General features: G+C 38.6%; 2 protein-coding genes across 5 annotated transcripts in view; one reads left to right on the forward strand and one right to left on the reverse strand.

Annotated features, from left to right (window-relative positions):
• Nucleotides 1–3588: 3588 nt before the first annotated feature.
• SFR1 (SWI5 dependent homologous recombination repair protein 1) lies at nt 3589–7383 on the forward strand. Of its 4 annotated transcripts, none has more exons than XM_068549043.1 (5): nt 3589–3651; nt 3935–3973; nt 4522–4637; nt 5236–5646; nt 6701–7383. In XM_068549043.1, exons 3-5 carry the CDS (start codon nt 4542–4544, stop codon nt 6890–6892), a joined length of 699 nt encoding a protein of 232 aa, XP_068405144.1. In that variant the 5' UTR covers nt 3589–3651; nt 3935–3973; nt 4522–4541; the 3' UTR covers nt 6893–7383. The 4 variants fall into 4 exon arrangements, with proteins under 4 accessions (XP_068405144.1, XP_068405143.1, XP_068405141.1 ...); XM_068549042.1 differs by having other exon boundaries at nt 3618–3688; XM_068549040.1 differs by lacking the exon at nt 3589–3651 and adding an exon at nt 3686–3802.
• A 3861-nt stretch (nt 7384–11244) lies between these two features.
• Nucleotides 11245–19162, reverse strand: part of CFAP43 (cilia and flagella associated protein 43) — a 105589-nt gene continuing 97671 nt past the window's right edge. The window contains exons 35-38 of the mRNA XM_068549044.1: nt 14887–15051; nt 13007–13087; nt 11664–11817; nt 11245–11477 (exon numbers count right to left, since the gene is read on the reverse strand). Coding sequence (XP_068405145.1) covers nt 11311–11477; nt 11664–11817; nt 13007–13087; nt 14887–15051 — 567 coding nt within the window. The 3' untranslated portion in view covers nt 11245–11310. The remainder of the gene's footprint in view (nt 11478–11663; nt 11818–13006; nt 13088–14886; nt 15052–19162) is intronic.

Raw genomic sequence — 19162 nt, forward strand, 5'->3', positions numbered from 1 at the left:
TGATGAATAACAAAGTGGTGTATAGTAGCCTTGGGTACTGAAGAAAGTTAAAAACAGACAGAGAAAGCCTGCCTTAGGCTAGTATTAATTACTATTATCATTGAATTCTATTGCTCAAATTATTCTCTGTGGTGGAGTAAAAAGTCCTTGCCGGGCTTCCCTGGTGGCGCAGCGGTTGAGAATCTGCCTGCCAATGCAGGGGACACGGGTTCGAGCCCTGGTCTGGGAGGATCCCACATGCCGCGGAGCAACTAGGCCCGTGAGCCACAATTTACTGAGCCTGCTTGTCTGGAGCCTGTGCTCCGCAACAAGAGAGGCCACGACAGTGAGAGGCCCGCGCACGGCGATGAAGAGTGGCCCCCACTTGCCGCAACTAGAGAAAGCCCTCGCACAGAAACGAAGACCCAACACAGCCATAAATAAATAAATAAACCCAAAAAAGTTTAAAAAAAAAAAAAAAAAGACTAGCACAGCACATATTTCTTAAAAAAAAAAAAAAAAAAAAAAGTCCTTGCCTTCTAGTTCTCTGATGCAGTATTTTTCCCTGCCTGAAAAGTTTCTTATGGGGGCTTACCTGGTGGCACAATCGTTGAGAATCTGCCTGCCAATGCAGGGCACACGGGTTCGAGCCCTGGTCCAGGAAGATCCCACGTGCTGTGGAGCAACTAAGCCCGTGCGCCACAACTACCGAGCCTGCGCTCTAGAACCCGCGAGCCACAACTACTGAGCTCGCGTGCCACAAATACTGAAGCCCGCATGCCTGGAGCCCGTGCTCCGCAACAAGAGAAGCCACCGCAATGAGAAGCCCATGCACCGCAATGAAGAGTAGCCCCGCCTCGCCGCAACTAGAGAAAGCCCACGCGCAGCAACGAAGACCCAACGCAGCCAAAAATAAAATAAACAAATTTAAAAAAAAGAAAGATAAAAAAAAAGTTTCAGATGAAACATACAATGTCATGTGTCAGAAACAACAAACTCCTAATAGGCCAGTAGACTTCAAGTTCCTAAAGACATGGAAATGGTTGCTAGGCTTTATCTAAACGTACAATGAAAACTATAGGGGCTATATTCCAGATCCCTTACACTAAATTAAGAGTGAAAGGTATGTTTCCATTTTGGTATGTAATGGGAGTAAGTAAAATGCAAACTTGTATTTGGGAAAATCATTCAATTCTAACAACACGTGGAAGTCAGAGATGTAGGTCAACAAATGCACATTTCTGAAATACAGGTTCTCCTGAGTACATGTTCTGAAGTTCTTTGAAAATCTGGCTAAAACAATCCCTTATAATATACCAGTTCACATAATAAGCAAGTCAGAACTTTTGCTAGGCAAGATGTTGTTTTCCTTTATGGAGCCAGCAAAAACACAGCTCTAAGCTTAGGTTATAATGATAAAAGGCTTTTGGAGCAGCTGATTTTAGGGAATCATAAAAACAACCCAACCCAAAGTGTAAAGAATATGCAGAGTGTGCATTATGCTTCTAATGTCAGGACAAATCACTCCACTTTTTTTTCAGTGTAACTGATGCCAATGGATGAATAAAGGGAGAAATAAATGTACAGACTGGGACCTGTGGCTTGCTGAGGTGAATAACACCTGTAACACAAAATCATGAGTTCTCTCATTTTGTAAATTCCTTGAGATTAATTTACATACTTTTTGAAAAATTTAGAAGGATCAGAATATATTATCAATTATATATGGAAGCTCCGAGTTTTCTGCTATTTATGGCTTACATGGTGAGGTGTCCTACACATCACAGCATCTTTTTAAAAATCTGTGGCCTTTTTGGGGAGGTAAGTGAAGGGGTGAAAGGATTATATGATGCATTCCTTTAGATCAATTAGGGAGTGGTGAATATAGTTGCATCTCTAGCATAACTATCGAGTGCTTCTTAGATACCTACTGCCGCTTTTCACTGCCTGTCATGAATGCTCATTTAATTCTCCAAACACTAGGAGGTTGATACTATTATCCCCACTTTATGGATGAGGAAACCGAGGCACAGCGACACTACCTTACAAAGCACACAAAATGATGGTGCTGGGATTTGAACCTAGGCAATTTGACTCCAACATTTATGTCCTTAATCACTGTATTAGGTTGTCTTCAGGTTCTATATTTATATCCCACTGTTTAGCACTCAGTGAATTCCTTCTGGATCCTAAGCTACCTCCATTACTATCAGATGTTAGTAAAAAGTCAGGGTCAACGTTTAAAATGGCCATTCACTGGGATTCGAAACACTGGCCCATTAAAATTCCCAACTTCCACGCGACTCAGAAATTACTCAACTGTCTTTTCCTAAACCCAGGGCTCCACCCAACTTAGTTAACTTTGTTGTTGCACAGCAACGGAACATCACCACACAGGAAACGAGGATTATTTTAGACTGAGGATGCCGCTGCCCAGTATTCAGCCAGGGCCCTATCTGTCTCAATCACCCCAATTCTGGACCAACCCAATCTTATTAAGTGATTGTTCTGCTTCCTGTGTTGCACCACAACAGATTTCCTTGGGCTACATTTTCTCTCAGATTTGACAAGATTCGAAGCCAAGCTAAGAAATCTAACTTTTGAGGTAGATCCGGCAGAAAACCCGTGGCGGGGCCGCAGAGTTTGCGGCAGCGACGGCTACAAAAGAGCTCAACTGCGAGCGCCGGGGCTCTCAGAGAGACTGCTAACGTGTTTGACTGTCAACAGGCCATTGAACCCCGCGCTGCTCTTTCGTGATCTCTGCCTTTGGAGTTTACAAGCTGTAAATTTAACACACAGCCCGCCCCGCGGCTCTGGGTCCCGGGGAGTCTGAGGAAAGGCCTTTGCTGGGGGGAGCGCGGAGAAGGGACTGACGGGAGCCAGGAGAACGTGAGGGGCATTCTCAGGCATCCTTCACAAACACACAAAAACAAGGAAGCAGGAAGGGAAGGCGATGCAAGGAGAGAGGAGGGAGGGGAAGCCGTGAATAAAAGCGCGCCCCGGGCTTCCCTGGTGGCGCAGTGGTTGAGAATCTGCCTGCCAATGCAGGGGACACGGGTTCGAGCCCTGGTCTGGGAAAATCCCACATGCCGCGGAGCAACTAGGCCCGTGCGCCACAACTACTGAGCCTGCGCGTCTGAAGCCTGGGCTCCGCAACGAGAGGCCGCGATAGTGAGAGGCCCGCGCACCGCGATGAAGAGTGGCGCCCGCTTGCCGCAACTAGAGAAAGCCCTCGCACAGAAACGAAGACCCAACACAGCCAAAAATAAATAAATAAATTTTAAAATAGAGCAATAAAGTCATCAATTCAAAAAAAAAAAAAAAAAAGGCGCGCCCCTCCCGGGATCCGTTACTCGTTTTAAGCTCATTCCGGAAAGCGCCCGGCTGCTGCTAAAGCTTGCGGCCGCGCGCGCATAATCCCCCAGCTCTCGGGCGCTGGGCGGAGCAGAGCAGCGCGCCTCTGTCAACCTGGCCAATCACGCTTTTCGGCCCCTCCCGCGCGGCCTCGCCCCGCCCCCTCGCGGAGGCTCACGGCCGCGCGCGCGCAGTCCCGCCTCTCCGGGCGCAGGGCTAAGTGGAGCTGCGCGCGTCAGTCAAACTGGCCAATCGCGCGTCTCTTCCGCCTCCCGCGCGGCCCCGCCTCTGAGACTCCCGGTTGCCGGCAGCAGCTGGGTTAGTTCTCTGCGCTCTCCGGGGACGGCGGAGGGAGGTAGCGTGCTGGGCGTGGAGTGGGCGTCTGAGAACTGGACTTCTTCGGGGATTGGGTGGGGAGTTGAGTAGCGCTCCCTTTCCGCGGTCAGGGAACCTCTCAGCTCCACCTCAGGTCTGGGGTCTCTCGAGGGCTCGCGTGGGCTTGCTGTAGTGGCGGGAGGGGAGGGAGGACTCCCTGTGGTATTTTTCCCGGTAAAGTTGATGGCCTTTGTTTGAGAAGCAAACTTCGGTCTCTCCTTTTCAGGGTCTCTTCGCTGCTTAATCGAAAACGATGCAGACAGGAGTAAGTTTATCTGTGCTTGGGCTCCTTATTCCTCAGGCCTGGAGTGTCATTAGTTTTAGGCACACAGCCTTTAGGATTTAGGGTAGCGTGACAGGTCTGATTATGTTTTTTTGAGTCAGGATTTCAGTTACATTTCTTTTCATCGTGAAGCTGGCGTAATGAAATTAAAGAATTCCTGACTATCCAAAGTTGTTATCCAACCCCCCCCCCAATATGGCAGATTTTGAGGATTTTATCAGATTTTATCCATCAATAAAAACAAATGTGGAGTTGTTCATATGAGATGCTAGCTAGTTAACTTGTCATGAAAAAAACTAGTAGTCACCATAATGACCAACACAATCCGATTTAGGAAAGTAAATGGAAAACTGCAAAAAAAAAAAAAAAAAAAAGCAAGAATGAATCACAACTAAGTGAAAGAAGGAAGCTGGCTGGCTTACTTGATGATGTTATGTAAAACAATAAAAAATTCTTTCATAAAAATTGAGGAATATATAGAGGTGTGGGTTAATTTGATTTCCGTTTTGTGATTATTTTTTGTTTTTTAGAAGTAAAGCAAGATTTCAAGATGGAAAGTCCATCAGACTCAGCAGTGGTGTTACCTAGCACTCCACAGGCTGAGGCCAATACACCATCTCCCCGTACAAGCAGTTCAGGAAAACAAGTATGAAAATCTTAGTTCTTTCAGTGGATCTATTCTGTATTTCTAAGTATTGTGGCAATGGTGGTTTCAAGTCTACTGAACATTGTCAGTTAACGTAATGTGTAAAAATTTTCTTAACATAATTTTAGGTCTTTCCCCTTAGATAATGTATTGGACCTTCCCCTCAAATTTTCATCTTGACCCAATTATTTCCATTTAGTTTCAGTTCAAGTTATTACAGCATTCCAAACAGGAAGTTTGAATCTGACATCATGAAGGTCTTTGGGGGAAAGATCTAGGTCGTTTCCTTAATTTGTAACTCTGAAGCACCTAACCATGTCAGGCTTGGGACAATTGCTGAACAAATGTTTGTGATTACTGAGATAAGTGTTTCAGCACCGTTTTAGAAGGGTGCCGGCTCTGCTAATATAAAAAGGGATTAAAACTTAGTGGAGCTTACAGGAATTAAAGATATTTTGTGATGGTTACTTTAGATATATGGAGACAGAAAGTCATATAGTGGTGTCTGCCATAGAAACGTAAGGTCTTGATTTCTAGTTGATTTATTCATATCAAGAATGTTTTTCTTAACATGATTAACGTTTGATGCCTTTTTCAGCCTATGAGTGCAACCCTTAGGGAACGATTAAGGAAAACTAGATTTTCATTCAATTCCTGTTACGGTGTGGTAAAACGACTTAAAGTAGAGAGTGAAGAAAATGATCAGACCTTTTCAGAGAAACCAGCACCGTCAACAGAAGAAAACTGTTTGGAATTTCAAGAAAATTTTAAACACACAGACAGTGAATTTGAAGAAAGTACATATTTGAAAAATACCTTCAAGAATATCAATGCATGTGCATCTAAATCACTTGATTCTGAGTCATGCAGTGATCTCCGGAATGACTTTATGAATGAGAATCTTCCCAAACATGGATTAAACAAAGAAAAAGCAAAATTGGTGAAGCAGATTCAGGAGAAAGAGGACCTTCTTCGGAGGCTAAAACTAGTCAAAATGTATAGATCAAAGGTGAGAAGAATTTCAGAACCATTGCCTAATTTTTTTTATTTTTAGATAAATGGTAGGAAAGTATTTCAAAAAGAAAAGTTTATTTTAGCATAATAAGAAATAAGCCAAGTATCCAGAAACCTGGCTTCCAAAAACTTTAACTCAAATATGTCATAGATTTAGAGTAGAGCAGAAGAGGCCTCTAAACACCAGGTATAACTTTTAAAAGCCCCAGCCCTTATTTAATATGCAGTTGAAGCTTTCTCTCTAGTTTCCAGCCCACAGCAGTATTAGACGCTTCAAATGTTAGCTGCAAGTGGCAATGAGAACAGAAGCAACAGCGACAGTGAATGAGAAAAAAAGCTAAAAATGGGCCACAGAGTACAATGAGAAGTATTTTTAGTAATGATCTTTTGTTATTCAATTATTTGTAACAAATTATTAAAATGTTCCGAGCATTTTCTTTAAGAAAACAACAAATATATATTAGGTTTTAGATTTCAACCCAGATAAGGTTGAAGAAAATAGAATTTGGGCACTTGGAAGAAGATGACCCTTACTTACCTGGATCATTCATGTATATTGCAATTGCTCCTTCTTCTGCAGCAATGTGTAATAAATGATGGAATACTGTATCTTATTTGCTCTCTTGAATTTTTAGGACTTCTCTAAATATAACTACTTGAGTTTCATGAGATAGTGACATGGAAAAATATTAATTTGAATATCATTTTTTAAAGTACAGCTGTGGTAGAAAAAGTAGATTTTTTTTTTTTAACCCATATTGTTGCTTCTTTACATAGTTTTGCCCTATTTAATGATTCGATTTTTCCCTGAGGGTAAGGATAGCCCAGAGCTTCTACCAAACAAAACAGCCATAGAACTCAATTTGAGTGATAGTTACTTAAAACCATCCTACTTTTTTCCTGGGTAGAAGTCCCATTCATGTCCAAATGTGTTACCCTTTAAACCTACTACTCATCGACTGATTTGACAACTTTCATTAAGTAAGTTAGGATGACTATCTAGTTATTGACGTACATTTATGTCTTTTTTTTTTTTTTTTCTGTTTCAGAATGACCTGTCTCAGTTACAGATGTTAATAAAGAAGTGGAGAAGCTGTAGCCAGCTGTTGCTTTATGAGCTGCAGTCAGCTATGTCTGAGGAGAACAAGAAACTAAGCCTTACTCAGCTGATAGACCACTATGGGTTAGATGATAAATTGCTACACTATAACAGAAATGAAGAAGAATTTATAGGTGTTTAATTTATAATTTTTTTCTCCAGAATGTCTTTGTGGATGACAATGTAATTAAAAGATATTTATACATTTTAAAGGGAAGATGTAAAACATTAGGGCTTAGAGAAAGGTATCCTGGTGAACCTGGATCAATTTAGGGCCTCTGTTATATAAGTATAAACTAGGTTCTAAAATGAAAATTTAGTGTTTTGAATAAATTTGCCAAAGAAAACTTGACAGTTAAAGGTGAAAACAATTTTAAAAATTAAGTCATGATTAAAAAAATAATTTGGACAACTGTGGAAGTGAGTTTTAATACATTGTTTTATTTATTGTGGTAAAAGTTTTATTTTAAATGTTAAGAAACAGTCCATCTAGTGAATGTCTAAACCTAAACTTGTCTGAAAATGCCTGCCTCTCCTAAGTTTATGCTTCTCCTTTGTTTCCACCCATTTACCACATATTTCCATCTGGATGGTCTAGCAGGTAATTAAACTTGTATGTTCAAAATTACATTAGTTCCTGTCTCTTCAAATTTGTTACGTGTATTCCTCATCTCAGTTAGTGAAGTGATCATCTGTTTCCCATAAAACCACATGTCCTCATCGCCCACTTCAAGGCATCACGGCATACAGGGCCTTTTACATTCATCTACCTTTCTAGTTTTATCTGTGAAATAGGTAAAAGCTAGCATATCTACTCCATTAACAGTGACTCCTCAGCCAGAAACCCACCTTCACTGGGTTGGGGTTCTGGCTGCCACGTTGTACGTTATCTGTCATCCTGGCCATAGATGGACGTATGACCCAAGCATCCCAGTCCTTGAGAATTCGAATTGAGCTCAAGAAAAGAAAGCCCATCTCTTTTTGTAGCTGGAGCTGTTGTATGTGAACTTGAAAGCAGAAAAGCTGGTGTGCTTAAGTGTGCCCTTACAGAGAAAGGCAGAGATGACAGAGAGAACTTTCTGGGTCAGTGGCTTCTTGGTTCTGGTTTCCAGTCTCTTGGGTCCTTTTAAGGGCTGAGACAGCTTTACTTAGTTGTGTTTTTTTTTTCCCCCAATCTTAAAAAAAAAAGTACTTCCCTACTACTTGGTAAACAGCCACTACCCTAAGCTTCCCCCCTCCACGCCCAACTGCTCCTTACTTTCAGCCCATTCCTTCCCCGTGATCCAACAGACTATTAATGTTGGCATATCAAGACCCTGATCTTGCATGCATTCTAATTGTTAATGCCCGTGCCAGTAACCTACCCCTCACCCCGGCCCTAATTCTTGCCTTCTAGACACTGCCATTGTCATTGGCTTCTGTGAACACAAGAGGACTGGCCCAGCCCTCACATGGGCCTTCCCTGGCTCTGGGATTCCCAGATGGGCATCCCTGGGAAGCTGTGCTGACCAGCCTCCATTGCTTCTTGCTGCTCAGCCAGAGGTCCTAAATGTGGCAGGAGAAGTGGTTTCCCTGGTGATGGTGCCAGCATTTGACTGCAGCTGCCCACTGCTGACTAGCACATCCCCTGGAGTCACCCTTACATGTCCATTTGGGGGAACTACAGCATCAGTGGGACTCTGGTTTTGGGAGAGTTGGGGAGCAGTTGGTGGTATAGCAATGGGGATTTCTAAGGCATTGGCTAGGTGCTGAGGGCTCCAACAGCTCAGTGGGCACTTCTACAAGAGGAGGTGGGTCATGGAGTATGGATGGGGCTTATGGGAGAGTTTGGGGCCTAGGGATGCCCATGAAGCAGTCCCCTTTTTAATAATTTCTATTGAATTTCACCTCCATTTAATAGGATATATTTATTAAGAACTACTGAATAAGAATTATTTTTATTCATTAAAATGAAAGCTAACACTTAGCACTTGCTTTGTGCCAGTTTTAAAAGTATGTTAACTCATTTGAGTTTTACAATTATCAACATCCCAATTTTAAAGATGAGGAAATTTTAAGATTAAGTAGTTATTTAGTGACAGTCAGAATTTGAGCCCAAGCAACCCAGCAACAGAGCTCATAACCATGTTATGTTTGACCCAATTAATTATATATATTACTACTTGATAATATAGAAAATATTTTAAAGGGCTATAAAAATACAAATATAATTGCTCTTAGTTCAGCAGAAGCTGAGAGGAATCAGTACCATGAACATATCAAGAGAGAGGACTGGGTTCCATGACCCATGTGCCCTTCCAAAGCACCTGCCAATACCCCCAAAGCAGAAGATGCCTCTTGTTGAAAGTGCTGCTACTAGAATACAGCTTGGGGGCAAGAGGCTCTTGCTAACCTCCACTCTATTTATGCCTGAAAGCTGAGGCATTCAAGCAAGGAGCATTGCTAGAATCACTCAGGGTGGACACTAAGAAACAGAAACGACACAGGCTGTTAAGACCCGGGAATCCACAGAGCACTGTCCAGTGAAATTTGTGGCCTTGCCTTAGTAGCAATTGGAGGCTCCAGCAGCTAATTTAGGTGACATGGAAATATTACCAATAGGCACTACCCTGCTTAATCAGCCAAATCGACTACTTCAGGAATCATTCTAGGTCTAAGGGGGGGAGTTGTCAAAATGATGTTGGTTCTATTTTCCTTACCATTCCCACCACTGATCACTATACAGGTGACAATTATGGTACTATCCTGGCAATTTCTAAATAGAAGGTTTTAAAACTTCTAAATATTTTTTTCTAAATAGAATGTTTTATAATTGCTCTCTTGCTTTACCTACACCAGTGTACACTGGATATGGTGTTATGAATTAAACTTAACATTTAATTCACAAATTGCAGAACATTGAGACATTGACACCCTTTGGAGATTGTGGTTAATGATCCCAATGGTATTACCTTGAAATGCACCAGTCCATAGGCTATGGAAAGGCAAAGCAGTTTTCTGAAAAGTTAATCTTCTCATTACTTATTTATCATCATCTACATGAAAAAAGTGATAAACTATTTCATGGAAATGTAAGAATTCTGATCACCAAATTCCTTTGTGTGTGTCTGTGTTTCTCCACACCAAGCAATTCTCAAAACACCATCTGGATGTCCTACAATTCAACTCAATTCTGACACATCTATCTGGAGATAGCATCAGATTCTACAAGTTAAGGGCTCAGTCCCACAAGACCACCCTCCACTTCAGATGCCATTTGAAAACCCAGATTGTTACCTGTGCTTCTGACCGGCTGGCAATAAATCAGAGGTTCCCAAGATTCCCTCCTTCCTTGGGTTCAGTTAATTTGCTAGAGTGGCTCACAGAACTCAGAGAAACATTTTATTTATCAGATTACCATTTTATTATAAAAGGATCTAACTCAGGAACCTTGGGATGGAAGAGATGCATAAGGCAAGTTAATGGTGAAAAGCTCAGAGCTTGCTTGCTCTCTCTGGGCACACTCTCCAAACCTTGTCCTTCTGGGCTTTTATGGAGACCTCATTACATAGGCATGATTGATTAAATCATTGGTCATTGGTGATCAATTCAACTTCCAGCCCCTTTACCCTTCCTAGAGGTGGGGGTGGAGGGGTGGGTGTGGGTAAGGGTGGAGGGTGGATGGGAGGTTGGGACACAGGGTTGGTTCTCCTGGCAAACAGCCCCCATCCTTAGGTGCAATCCAAAAGTCACCTCATTAACATAACAAGACACCTGTACCTCTCTCATCACTTAGGAAATTCCAAGGGTTTTAGGATCTCTGTGCCAGGAATGGTGTCAAAGACCAAATATATATATTTCTTATTATAAATCACAATATCACAAAATGAGAAAATGCTTTTTTCTGTTTACTAAACTCTATCGTGTGGGGCACAAAATTAAGTTCTGTTGCAATAAATATGAAGTATAGAAGATTATGTCATGTTTATGTAGAACATTTATGTAGAAGAAAATATGTTGTAATTTACAAATGATTTAGGGCTTGGTAAAAGTAAACAATTCACCTTGTTCCCATTGGTAGGACAGGGAATAATCTTAAACATTCTATTAATTTTTTTTCTGATGATAGAGAAATGCTTACTGAAGAAAATGGGAAATATAGAAAAGTATAACAGATAAAAATCATTCATAATCTCATAACATTTCTGGTAATTTTATAAAATTAGAAATACCAGTAGTGGCTAAAAATAATATTTTGTCTTTAAGACTTTCTATACTACTACTGTGAAAATAATTTTTGATCAAATTAAGACTTAATAAAATAGATCTTGAATATATTCTGAGTTAAAATCTTGTTCATTCTTGAATAAAAATCATTCATGTTATTTTAGACATTTCTTCATGCAGGACAAACATTTTTATAATGACTAAGGCTAAAATCAAACAATTTGCTATTAAAAATATGCCACTAAGAGGAGACTCTACTTAAATTCCCTTATGTAAGAGAAACAGAAATCATTTTAACCAAATGAGATTATTTTTAAAATGACTGATTTGGTCTTATGTTTCCCACCGGCATTTTTACATTTGAACGAGCGCAGGAAATGTTTTCATCCTTAATCTTTCAACTTCAGCCTGTAGTATTGAAATCTGCTCAGCTTGTTCTTTTGAAATTTTTGTTAACTTTTGGTGTTGCATCATGTTTTCATATCGTTCTTTGGCAATCTTTTCACAAGTCAGTGTAGACCCTATCCCAGGAATGAAGAAGAAGGAATTATTTGGATTATTATCTATACTTTTAAATGCAGAAACAGCACTCAGAATCAATTAAACATATGGAACAAATACTGGTAGCTTTATAACCACTGTACAGATTTTAGGAATTATGATCACTTTTAAAGAAACCGACAATTGATTAAAGAAAAAAATCTTACCCACTGCATTACAGATGTCTTTTCTCTCTGAGACAGCCACCAGTTCTTCTTGTAAATTGCAGCTTAGGGTATAATTTGCTACATCTTTTTGATTGCTGCACCTTCTCAGTTTTTTAAGCAGCTTTTTGCAGTTTTCCACATTCTTTTTGTGGGTCTGAAATTTTTGTTCCCATGACACCCCACAGAAATAATTTTGAAAAAAATATATTTTATAAAGACATTATTCTTAAAATTTAAATACATTGTCATCATTAAGACATCTTACCATCATATCCCTAGTACCTAGCATAATGCCTGCACATAGTAGGTACTTAAATTATTTGTTGAAAGATAGAATGGTATGTTAATACACATTTTAGAAAAAAATTTGTATGTTCTTAGAAATGAGAGAAGATTTTAAAAACACATAGCCTTGAGATTACTTTGTTCCATGTATGTTAAACACTCAAAACTGAGCATTGTTAGGCAATTAGGGTAAAACAAAGCCTTTACAATGCAAAGGAAAGACTATCAGCACTTCTACTACATAAATCATAACCTAATGTGAAACAGGAAATTTACCTACACTCTGATATCTCCCAAGGGGTTAATTCAAATGTTAAAAGAAGTGCTTCACAACCTAAATGACTGACAGATGAATGGATGAAGAAGATGGGGTACATACATACAATGGAATATTACTCAGCCATTAAAAAGAATGAAATAATGCCATTTGCAGCAACATGGATGGACCTGGAGATTATCATACTAAGTGAAGTAAGTCAGACAGAGAAAGATAAATATAATATGATATCGCTTATAGGCGGAATCTTAAAAAAATGATACAAATGAACTTATTTACAAAACAGAAACAGACTCACAGACTTAGAGAACAAACTTATGGTTACTGGGGGAAGGGAGAGAGGGATAGATTGGGAGGTTGGGATTGACATATACACACTGCTATATTTAAGATAGATAAGCAACAAGGACCTACTGTATAGCACAGGGAACTCTGCTCAGTATTCTGCAATAACCTAAATGGGAAAAGAACTTGAAAAAGAATAGATACATGTATGTATATAACTGAATCACTTTGCTGTACACCTGAAACTAACACAACACTGTTCATCAACTATACTCCAATATAAAATAAAAATTAAAAAAAAAAGAAGTGCTTCAGGCTACCACATTGGTTACAGTTGCAAAGACACTATTTAGAGACCTCTAATTACATCCTGAATATCAGTATAAAAGACCAAGATTTTGGTAGGTTCTATTGAATTCATGATTTGCAAACTATTACTTTGTTCAAATCATTCACAACTACTGGAATTATAATGATCAGTATCCTTGAGACCTACCTTATCTAAAACAGCAATGGTTTGCTCCATTATTCCAATCTGAATGGCAATCAGAGTCTCATAGTTTGGTTCATTTAGGTACTTTAAGAGGAAAAAAAAAAAACCCACAATGTATGTAAGGATATTTTTCTCTATTTCTTTCAGTAGATAATTTTATAAAGATTATCTTAGTTTTGAAAGTTACTGTTTCTCATAAAAATTATCTATCCAAGTTAGGATTGATTTGACTTTAGTGTCATGCTATTTACTTATACTTGGCTATTGATACACTCATCTATATACTAATAGTTACAAATGCCTAGAGTTTATTTTCTCATTCATTCATTCACTTATTCAACTCACCAAATATTTATTGTGTCTCATTTGAGAGTGTCTCATTAAGTCCCATATTAACAATGTCCCAGTTAAAGATACTGAGGGAGATAACAAAGATAGATAACATGACAGAGCCTTCAAGAAAAAGAGAACATGTAGTATGATTAGTTGCCAGAATGTATGTAAGGTGACATGCAAATTAAAAGGTGGTTTGAGTTGGGCTATTGTTTCTCTGAACTGGGGAAATCAAAAGGCTTTATGGATGAGGTGGCATTTAAACCAGACCTTGAAAAATAGATAGATTAGGGATGTGAAAAAAAAAATGCGGAAAAATATTGCAGGTAGAAGAGCCAGTATAAGCAAAGGCACAGAGGTAGAATCCTAGAAAATAAAATCAGTTTGGTTTGAGAATACTGATGTGTAAGAGGAACAGTGGGAATGAATTTCAAAAGATAGTTTGAAGGACACCGAACGCCACTTAAGGATTTGAGAATTCATGTGCCAGGTAAGAAGAGGAACTTTAAAATGTTTGAGCAGAGTAGTAATGTTATTAGACCTGAAGAGGAATGTGACAGCAGTATACAGTATAATTAGAAAGAGAAAAACACAAGGTCAAGAGACTAGTTAGGAGATTATTATAAAATACTCTAAACCATTGAAAAGGAAGGACTGAAGCAAGGTAAAGGCAGTGGGCATAGAGAATGAGGGAGTAAATGGATAAACTAGTCAAGACTTGGAAGACAAGGGAAAGAGAGGAATCAAAGAGGACAACAACTTTAACCCTGAGTGAATGGCTGAAAGAACAGAAATAAGCAAAATAAGAAGAGGAGCTGTTGGGAGGTGGGAAATACAGAAATAGAGCTTGAGAAAGGTCAGGTTCAGAGAGCTTAGATTGGAATTCAAATTTAATTGGAATCCAGAAAGCTTGGATGAGTCTTTTAGCAGTGATCATGAAAGTCAGAAAAAGAGAAATCATCAAAGGAGAGGGCATGGAAAGAAACACAGAGCTGAGGGCAGAATCTTAAAAATAGCTATACTTAAGAGAAACAAAAGAGAAATGGGGAAAAGAGGCAGAGTGGTCTGACATGTCGGAAGAAATACAGGAGAAAACAGGGATGATTAAAGCCAAAACAATGGGCAATTAAGAATGGAGATGGATGGACTTCCCTGGCGGTCCAGTGGTTAACACTCCATGCTTCCACTGCAGGTTCGATCCCTGGTCAGGGAACTAAGATCCCACATGCCACGCGGCCAAAAAAAAAGAGAAGATGGACAAATGCTGCAGGGATGGTTATGACTGGGAAAGGGACCACTAGATTTGACAATTAGGAAATTCTTGGTGAACTGCAAGACAGAACTATACTACTGAATGGGTCACAAAGAACCAGAGGCAGCAAAGGTAAACTACCAGAAGAAACAGACAGAATTCATAGTCACATTATGAACTGCTTCTGGCATAGAACATGCCTGACGTCACAGAGGCTTCTTATTAAATACTGGTTGATTGAATGAATAAATTAATGAATGAAATTAAAATTATATCGTGGGGGGCAGGGAGAACTTACCTTTTGACGATCTCTTGAAAAAAACAGCATCTGAATATCCCAAGCCTTCTGATTTAGATCTTCCATTTCCATCTCCATTTTCTTATGTTCCCACTCGATCTGAAATATTCCTTTGTGGATTTCTTTACTTTCCATCATGCTAGCAACTTTCTTTTGTCCTTGAGTCTTAAAGAAAAAGTACATTCTGATATTCATGTAATATGATTCTGCATACAGAATACAGAATATTTGAAGCTGAATGCTTTTCTTAGAAAACACTTGGAATGCAGAGATAATTCTATCCTCTTTTTTAAAATGTAGCAGATATTTAAAAATTACTTCATGGGCACAATCTGATCACTATAAAGCATGATAGTTACTAAACAGAAGGGATTATAAGATACATTTGAATGGCATAGCCAATTTACTTTTATGTCAGTGATTAGGCAGGAACTCCTCTTGCCATCACCAATCTACCAATCTGTATGGATTTATACCCCTAGTCTGCCCTGCTTCTTGACACTATAGATAAAGGATTGTAATTTAATGCAGCTAGGCACAGCAGTATCTTGTTGGAAGCTAGTGGAAAAGCAAAAATATTCAATGGGTTAAATATGATATTTAAACACCTAGATGTTTTGTACTTCATTTCAAATTGCCTACATGAAGTTCAGGAATATTTTCATGGAGTTGTTTTCCCAGATTGCTAGCAGTGAAACTACTATGTCTCTAAAATAAATTTGTATGTGAGTTCCATCAGTTAATGTTTTATATTTTTCCTCCCTTCTCCTTCAACAACTTAGCTTTTTCAAGTTCATGCCACTAGACTATACCAACTGCTCCTCTTTCTAAAAATTATTTTCATCTTTTGGTCACTGCTTGGACTCAGTTCCTTGAATTTCCCGCTTTCAATGGTCTTTTCTCTATCTTGCTCAGCCACCCAGCTCCCATGATCATACCCTTGATCTTGTCATCACCAGCTCCAAAATCTTAAGGTCAAGCATTTCTCTGGAGCAGTATTTCCCAAATGTGGGAAATATTGCCCCATCAGGGGACATTCAACTATGTTTGAGGATATTTTTGGCTGACGTAACTGTTGGGGGGCATTGCTACTGGCATCTAGTGGGTAGAGGCCAGGGAGGCTGCTAAACTTCACACAATACACAGGACATCTCTCCCCAACAAATAATCATCCAGCTCAAAATGTCAGTAGTGCTGAGGTTGAGAAACACTTCTGTCGAACTACCACATCTCCCCTCTCCTTTCCTTTCAGTCAACTTTGTCATAAGATTTATTTATAGTCCCGGTCTCAACTTCCTCATTTCATATTGTTTCTTCAGCCATCACCAAGTGAGTTCCTGCCCCAACCCTCCACTGAGACTGCTCTTGTCAAGTAATTGACATAGTGCATGGTTCTCTCCTCCTTGGAACTGTTTCTCTCATGGTTTCTAGGTTTCCTTCTATCTCACTGGCAGCTCCTTCTCAGTCTCCTCACTTAACTCTTTCTCTGCTAGATCTTTCAGAGTTGGACTTCAGGTGTTGGCCCAAATGCCGTCCTCCTATCTACCCACTTCCTACGTGGTCTCAAGCAATCTCGTGGCATAAATTATCCCTATGCAGATATCTATATGTAATAATCCATATGTAGTTAAATATATGTGATCTACATATAGAACACTCCTAAATATATATCTCAACCCTGAATTCTGACTATTAGATATTTCCACTGGGGTGTTCTATAGGTATCTCAGATTTAACAAAAGCCAACATTCTTCATCCTATGTCCCCAGCCAAGGCTACATCTCCCGTCTTTCTCATGTCAGTGAATGACACCATCACCTTCTCAGTTGCTCCAAAGCCAAAATATTACGAATTATTCTTGATCCCTCTCTTTACCTGACCCTTCACATTCAGTCCATCAACAAATCTGATGATTGTTGCTTCTACTCTAACAACAAAAATGGAAGGAGAATTTAAAACTTCCTGAGATAAACAAAAACTGAGGGAGCCCATCGTTACTAGACTGCTCTACAAGAATTGCTAAAGGGAGTCCTTCAAGCTGAAATAAAAAGCAAGTAGATAGTAACTCAAAGCCAGAAGAACTAAATTAAAAAAGAAAAACTAAATAAAAAATGTAACTACATAGGTAAATATAAAAGCCAGTATTCTTGTATTTTGGTTTGTAAGTACTCTACTTTTCCTGTGTGGTTTAAAAGAAAAATGCATAAAATAATGATTAAAAATCTATGTTAACGGACACATAGTATATAAAGATGTAATTCATGATAATAATAACATACTGGCGGAGAAACAGAGCTCCATGGAAGCAGAGATTTGCATACTATTGAAACCAAGTTGGTGTTAATTTGAACTAGTCTGTTATAAAATTAAGATGTCAATTATAATTTCCAGGGGTAACCACTAAGAAAGCATATGGAAAAGGAAATGTATAGGGAAAAGGAAAAGAGAAGGGGATCAGAATGGTTCCCTGCAAAAAAACCCAATTATATACTAAAGAAAGCAATAGGGAGGGACTGAACAACAAAAAAATATGATATGCAGAAAACAAATACCAAAATGGCAGCAGTAAGTTCTTCTTTACCAGTAATTATGTTCAATGTAAATGCATTAAAGCCTACAATTAAAAGGCAAAGATAGACACAATGGATTTAAAAAAGATCCAGTAATATTCTGTCTAGAAGAGACTCACTTTAGATCCAATGACACAAGTAGCTTAAAGGTGAAAGGATGGAAAGATATCTTCCATGCAAACTGTAACCAAAAAACAGCTGGAATAGTTATACTAACATCAAACAAAATAAACTTTAACACAAAAATTGTCTTTTATATGCTGATAGAAGGCCAATCCTTCAAGAAGATATAACAATTATAAACATATATGCACCTAAAAACAGCTTCAAAATATATGAAGCAAAAATTGACAGAATTGATGGAGAAATAGACATTTTAATAACAATAATTGGAGACTTCAATATCTTACTTTCACTAATGGATAGAACAAGTGCATAGATCAATATAGAAATAGAGGATTTGAACACTATAAATTAATTAGACATAAGAGACATAATACAGAATTCATCACTCAATAACAGCAGAATACACATTATTTGCAAGTGCAAATGGAACATTCTCAAATACAGATCACATGTTAGGCCATAAAATGAATCCTAATACATTTTAAAAGATGGAAATCATACAAAGTATCTGCTCTGACCACAAGGGAATGAAACTAGAAATCAATAACAGAAAGAAAACTCGAATATTTACAAATATGTGGAAATTCAACCCCACATTATTAAATAATCAGTGAGGTCAAAAAAGAAATAACAAGGGATATTAGAAAACACTTTGAAATGAATGTAAGTGAAAACGTAACATACCAGAACTTACACAAATCCTTCTCAAACACTTAACAAAAAATTGAAAAGGAGGGAATATTTCCAAACGTTTTATGAGGGCCAACATTACCCTGTTTGATTATCAAAGCCAGACAAAGACACCACAAGAAGAGAAAATTACAGGTCAATATCCTTGATGAACATAGATGCCAAAATCATGAACAAAATATTAGCAAACCAAAGTCAACAGTACATTAAAAGGATCACACACACACACACACACACACACACACACACACACTCCTAGACATATGTTCAAACTGCTGAAAACCAAAGATAAAGAGAAAAATCTCAAAGGCAGACACATTATTTTAAGAGGAACAAGGATTAAAAAAATATAGTAGGCATCTTGTCAGAAGTTCCATAAGCCAGAAGAAGATGAACACCTTTAAAGTGAAAAGAATGAGAGGGAGAAAGAAAGAATCTGTCAATCCAGGGAACCCAGCAAAATATCGTTCAATAATAGAGGTGAATCAATTTCAGACAAGGAAAAACAGAGAGAATTTATTACCAACAGACTTGCAATTCAGTTGTTAAAAGAAGTTTTTTAAGCAGAAGGTATATATAATACAAGACAGAAACTTCAATCTATACAAAGAAAGATCTCTTGAAATAGTGAAATTGAAGGGGAATAGAAAATGCTTTTTTCTTATTTTCATCACTCTAAAAGATAACTATCTACAGGAACAATAATAACAATATATTGTGGGTTAAGAGCATTTATAAAAGTAATATGTATAGCAACATTAGCACATAATTCCCAAATAGCACAAAATCCTCAAATATTTGGAAATTAAATAACACACTTCTAAATAACCCATAGTAACTTCTAATAGGAAGTTACAAGGGAAATTAGATAATATTTTAAATGGAAAGAA

The sequence above is a fragment of the Eschrichtius robustus genome, chromosome 7 (genome assembly GCF_028021215.1).
Source record: "Eschrichtius robustus isolate mEscRob2 chromosome 7, mEscRob2.pri, whole genome shotgun sequence".
Taxonomy (NCBI): Eukaryota; Metazoa; Chordata; class Mammalia; order Artiodactyla; family Eschrichtiidae; genus Eschrichtius; species Eschrichtius robustus.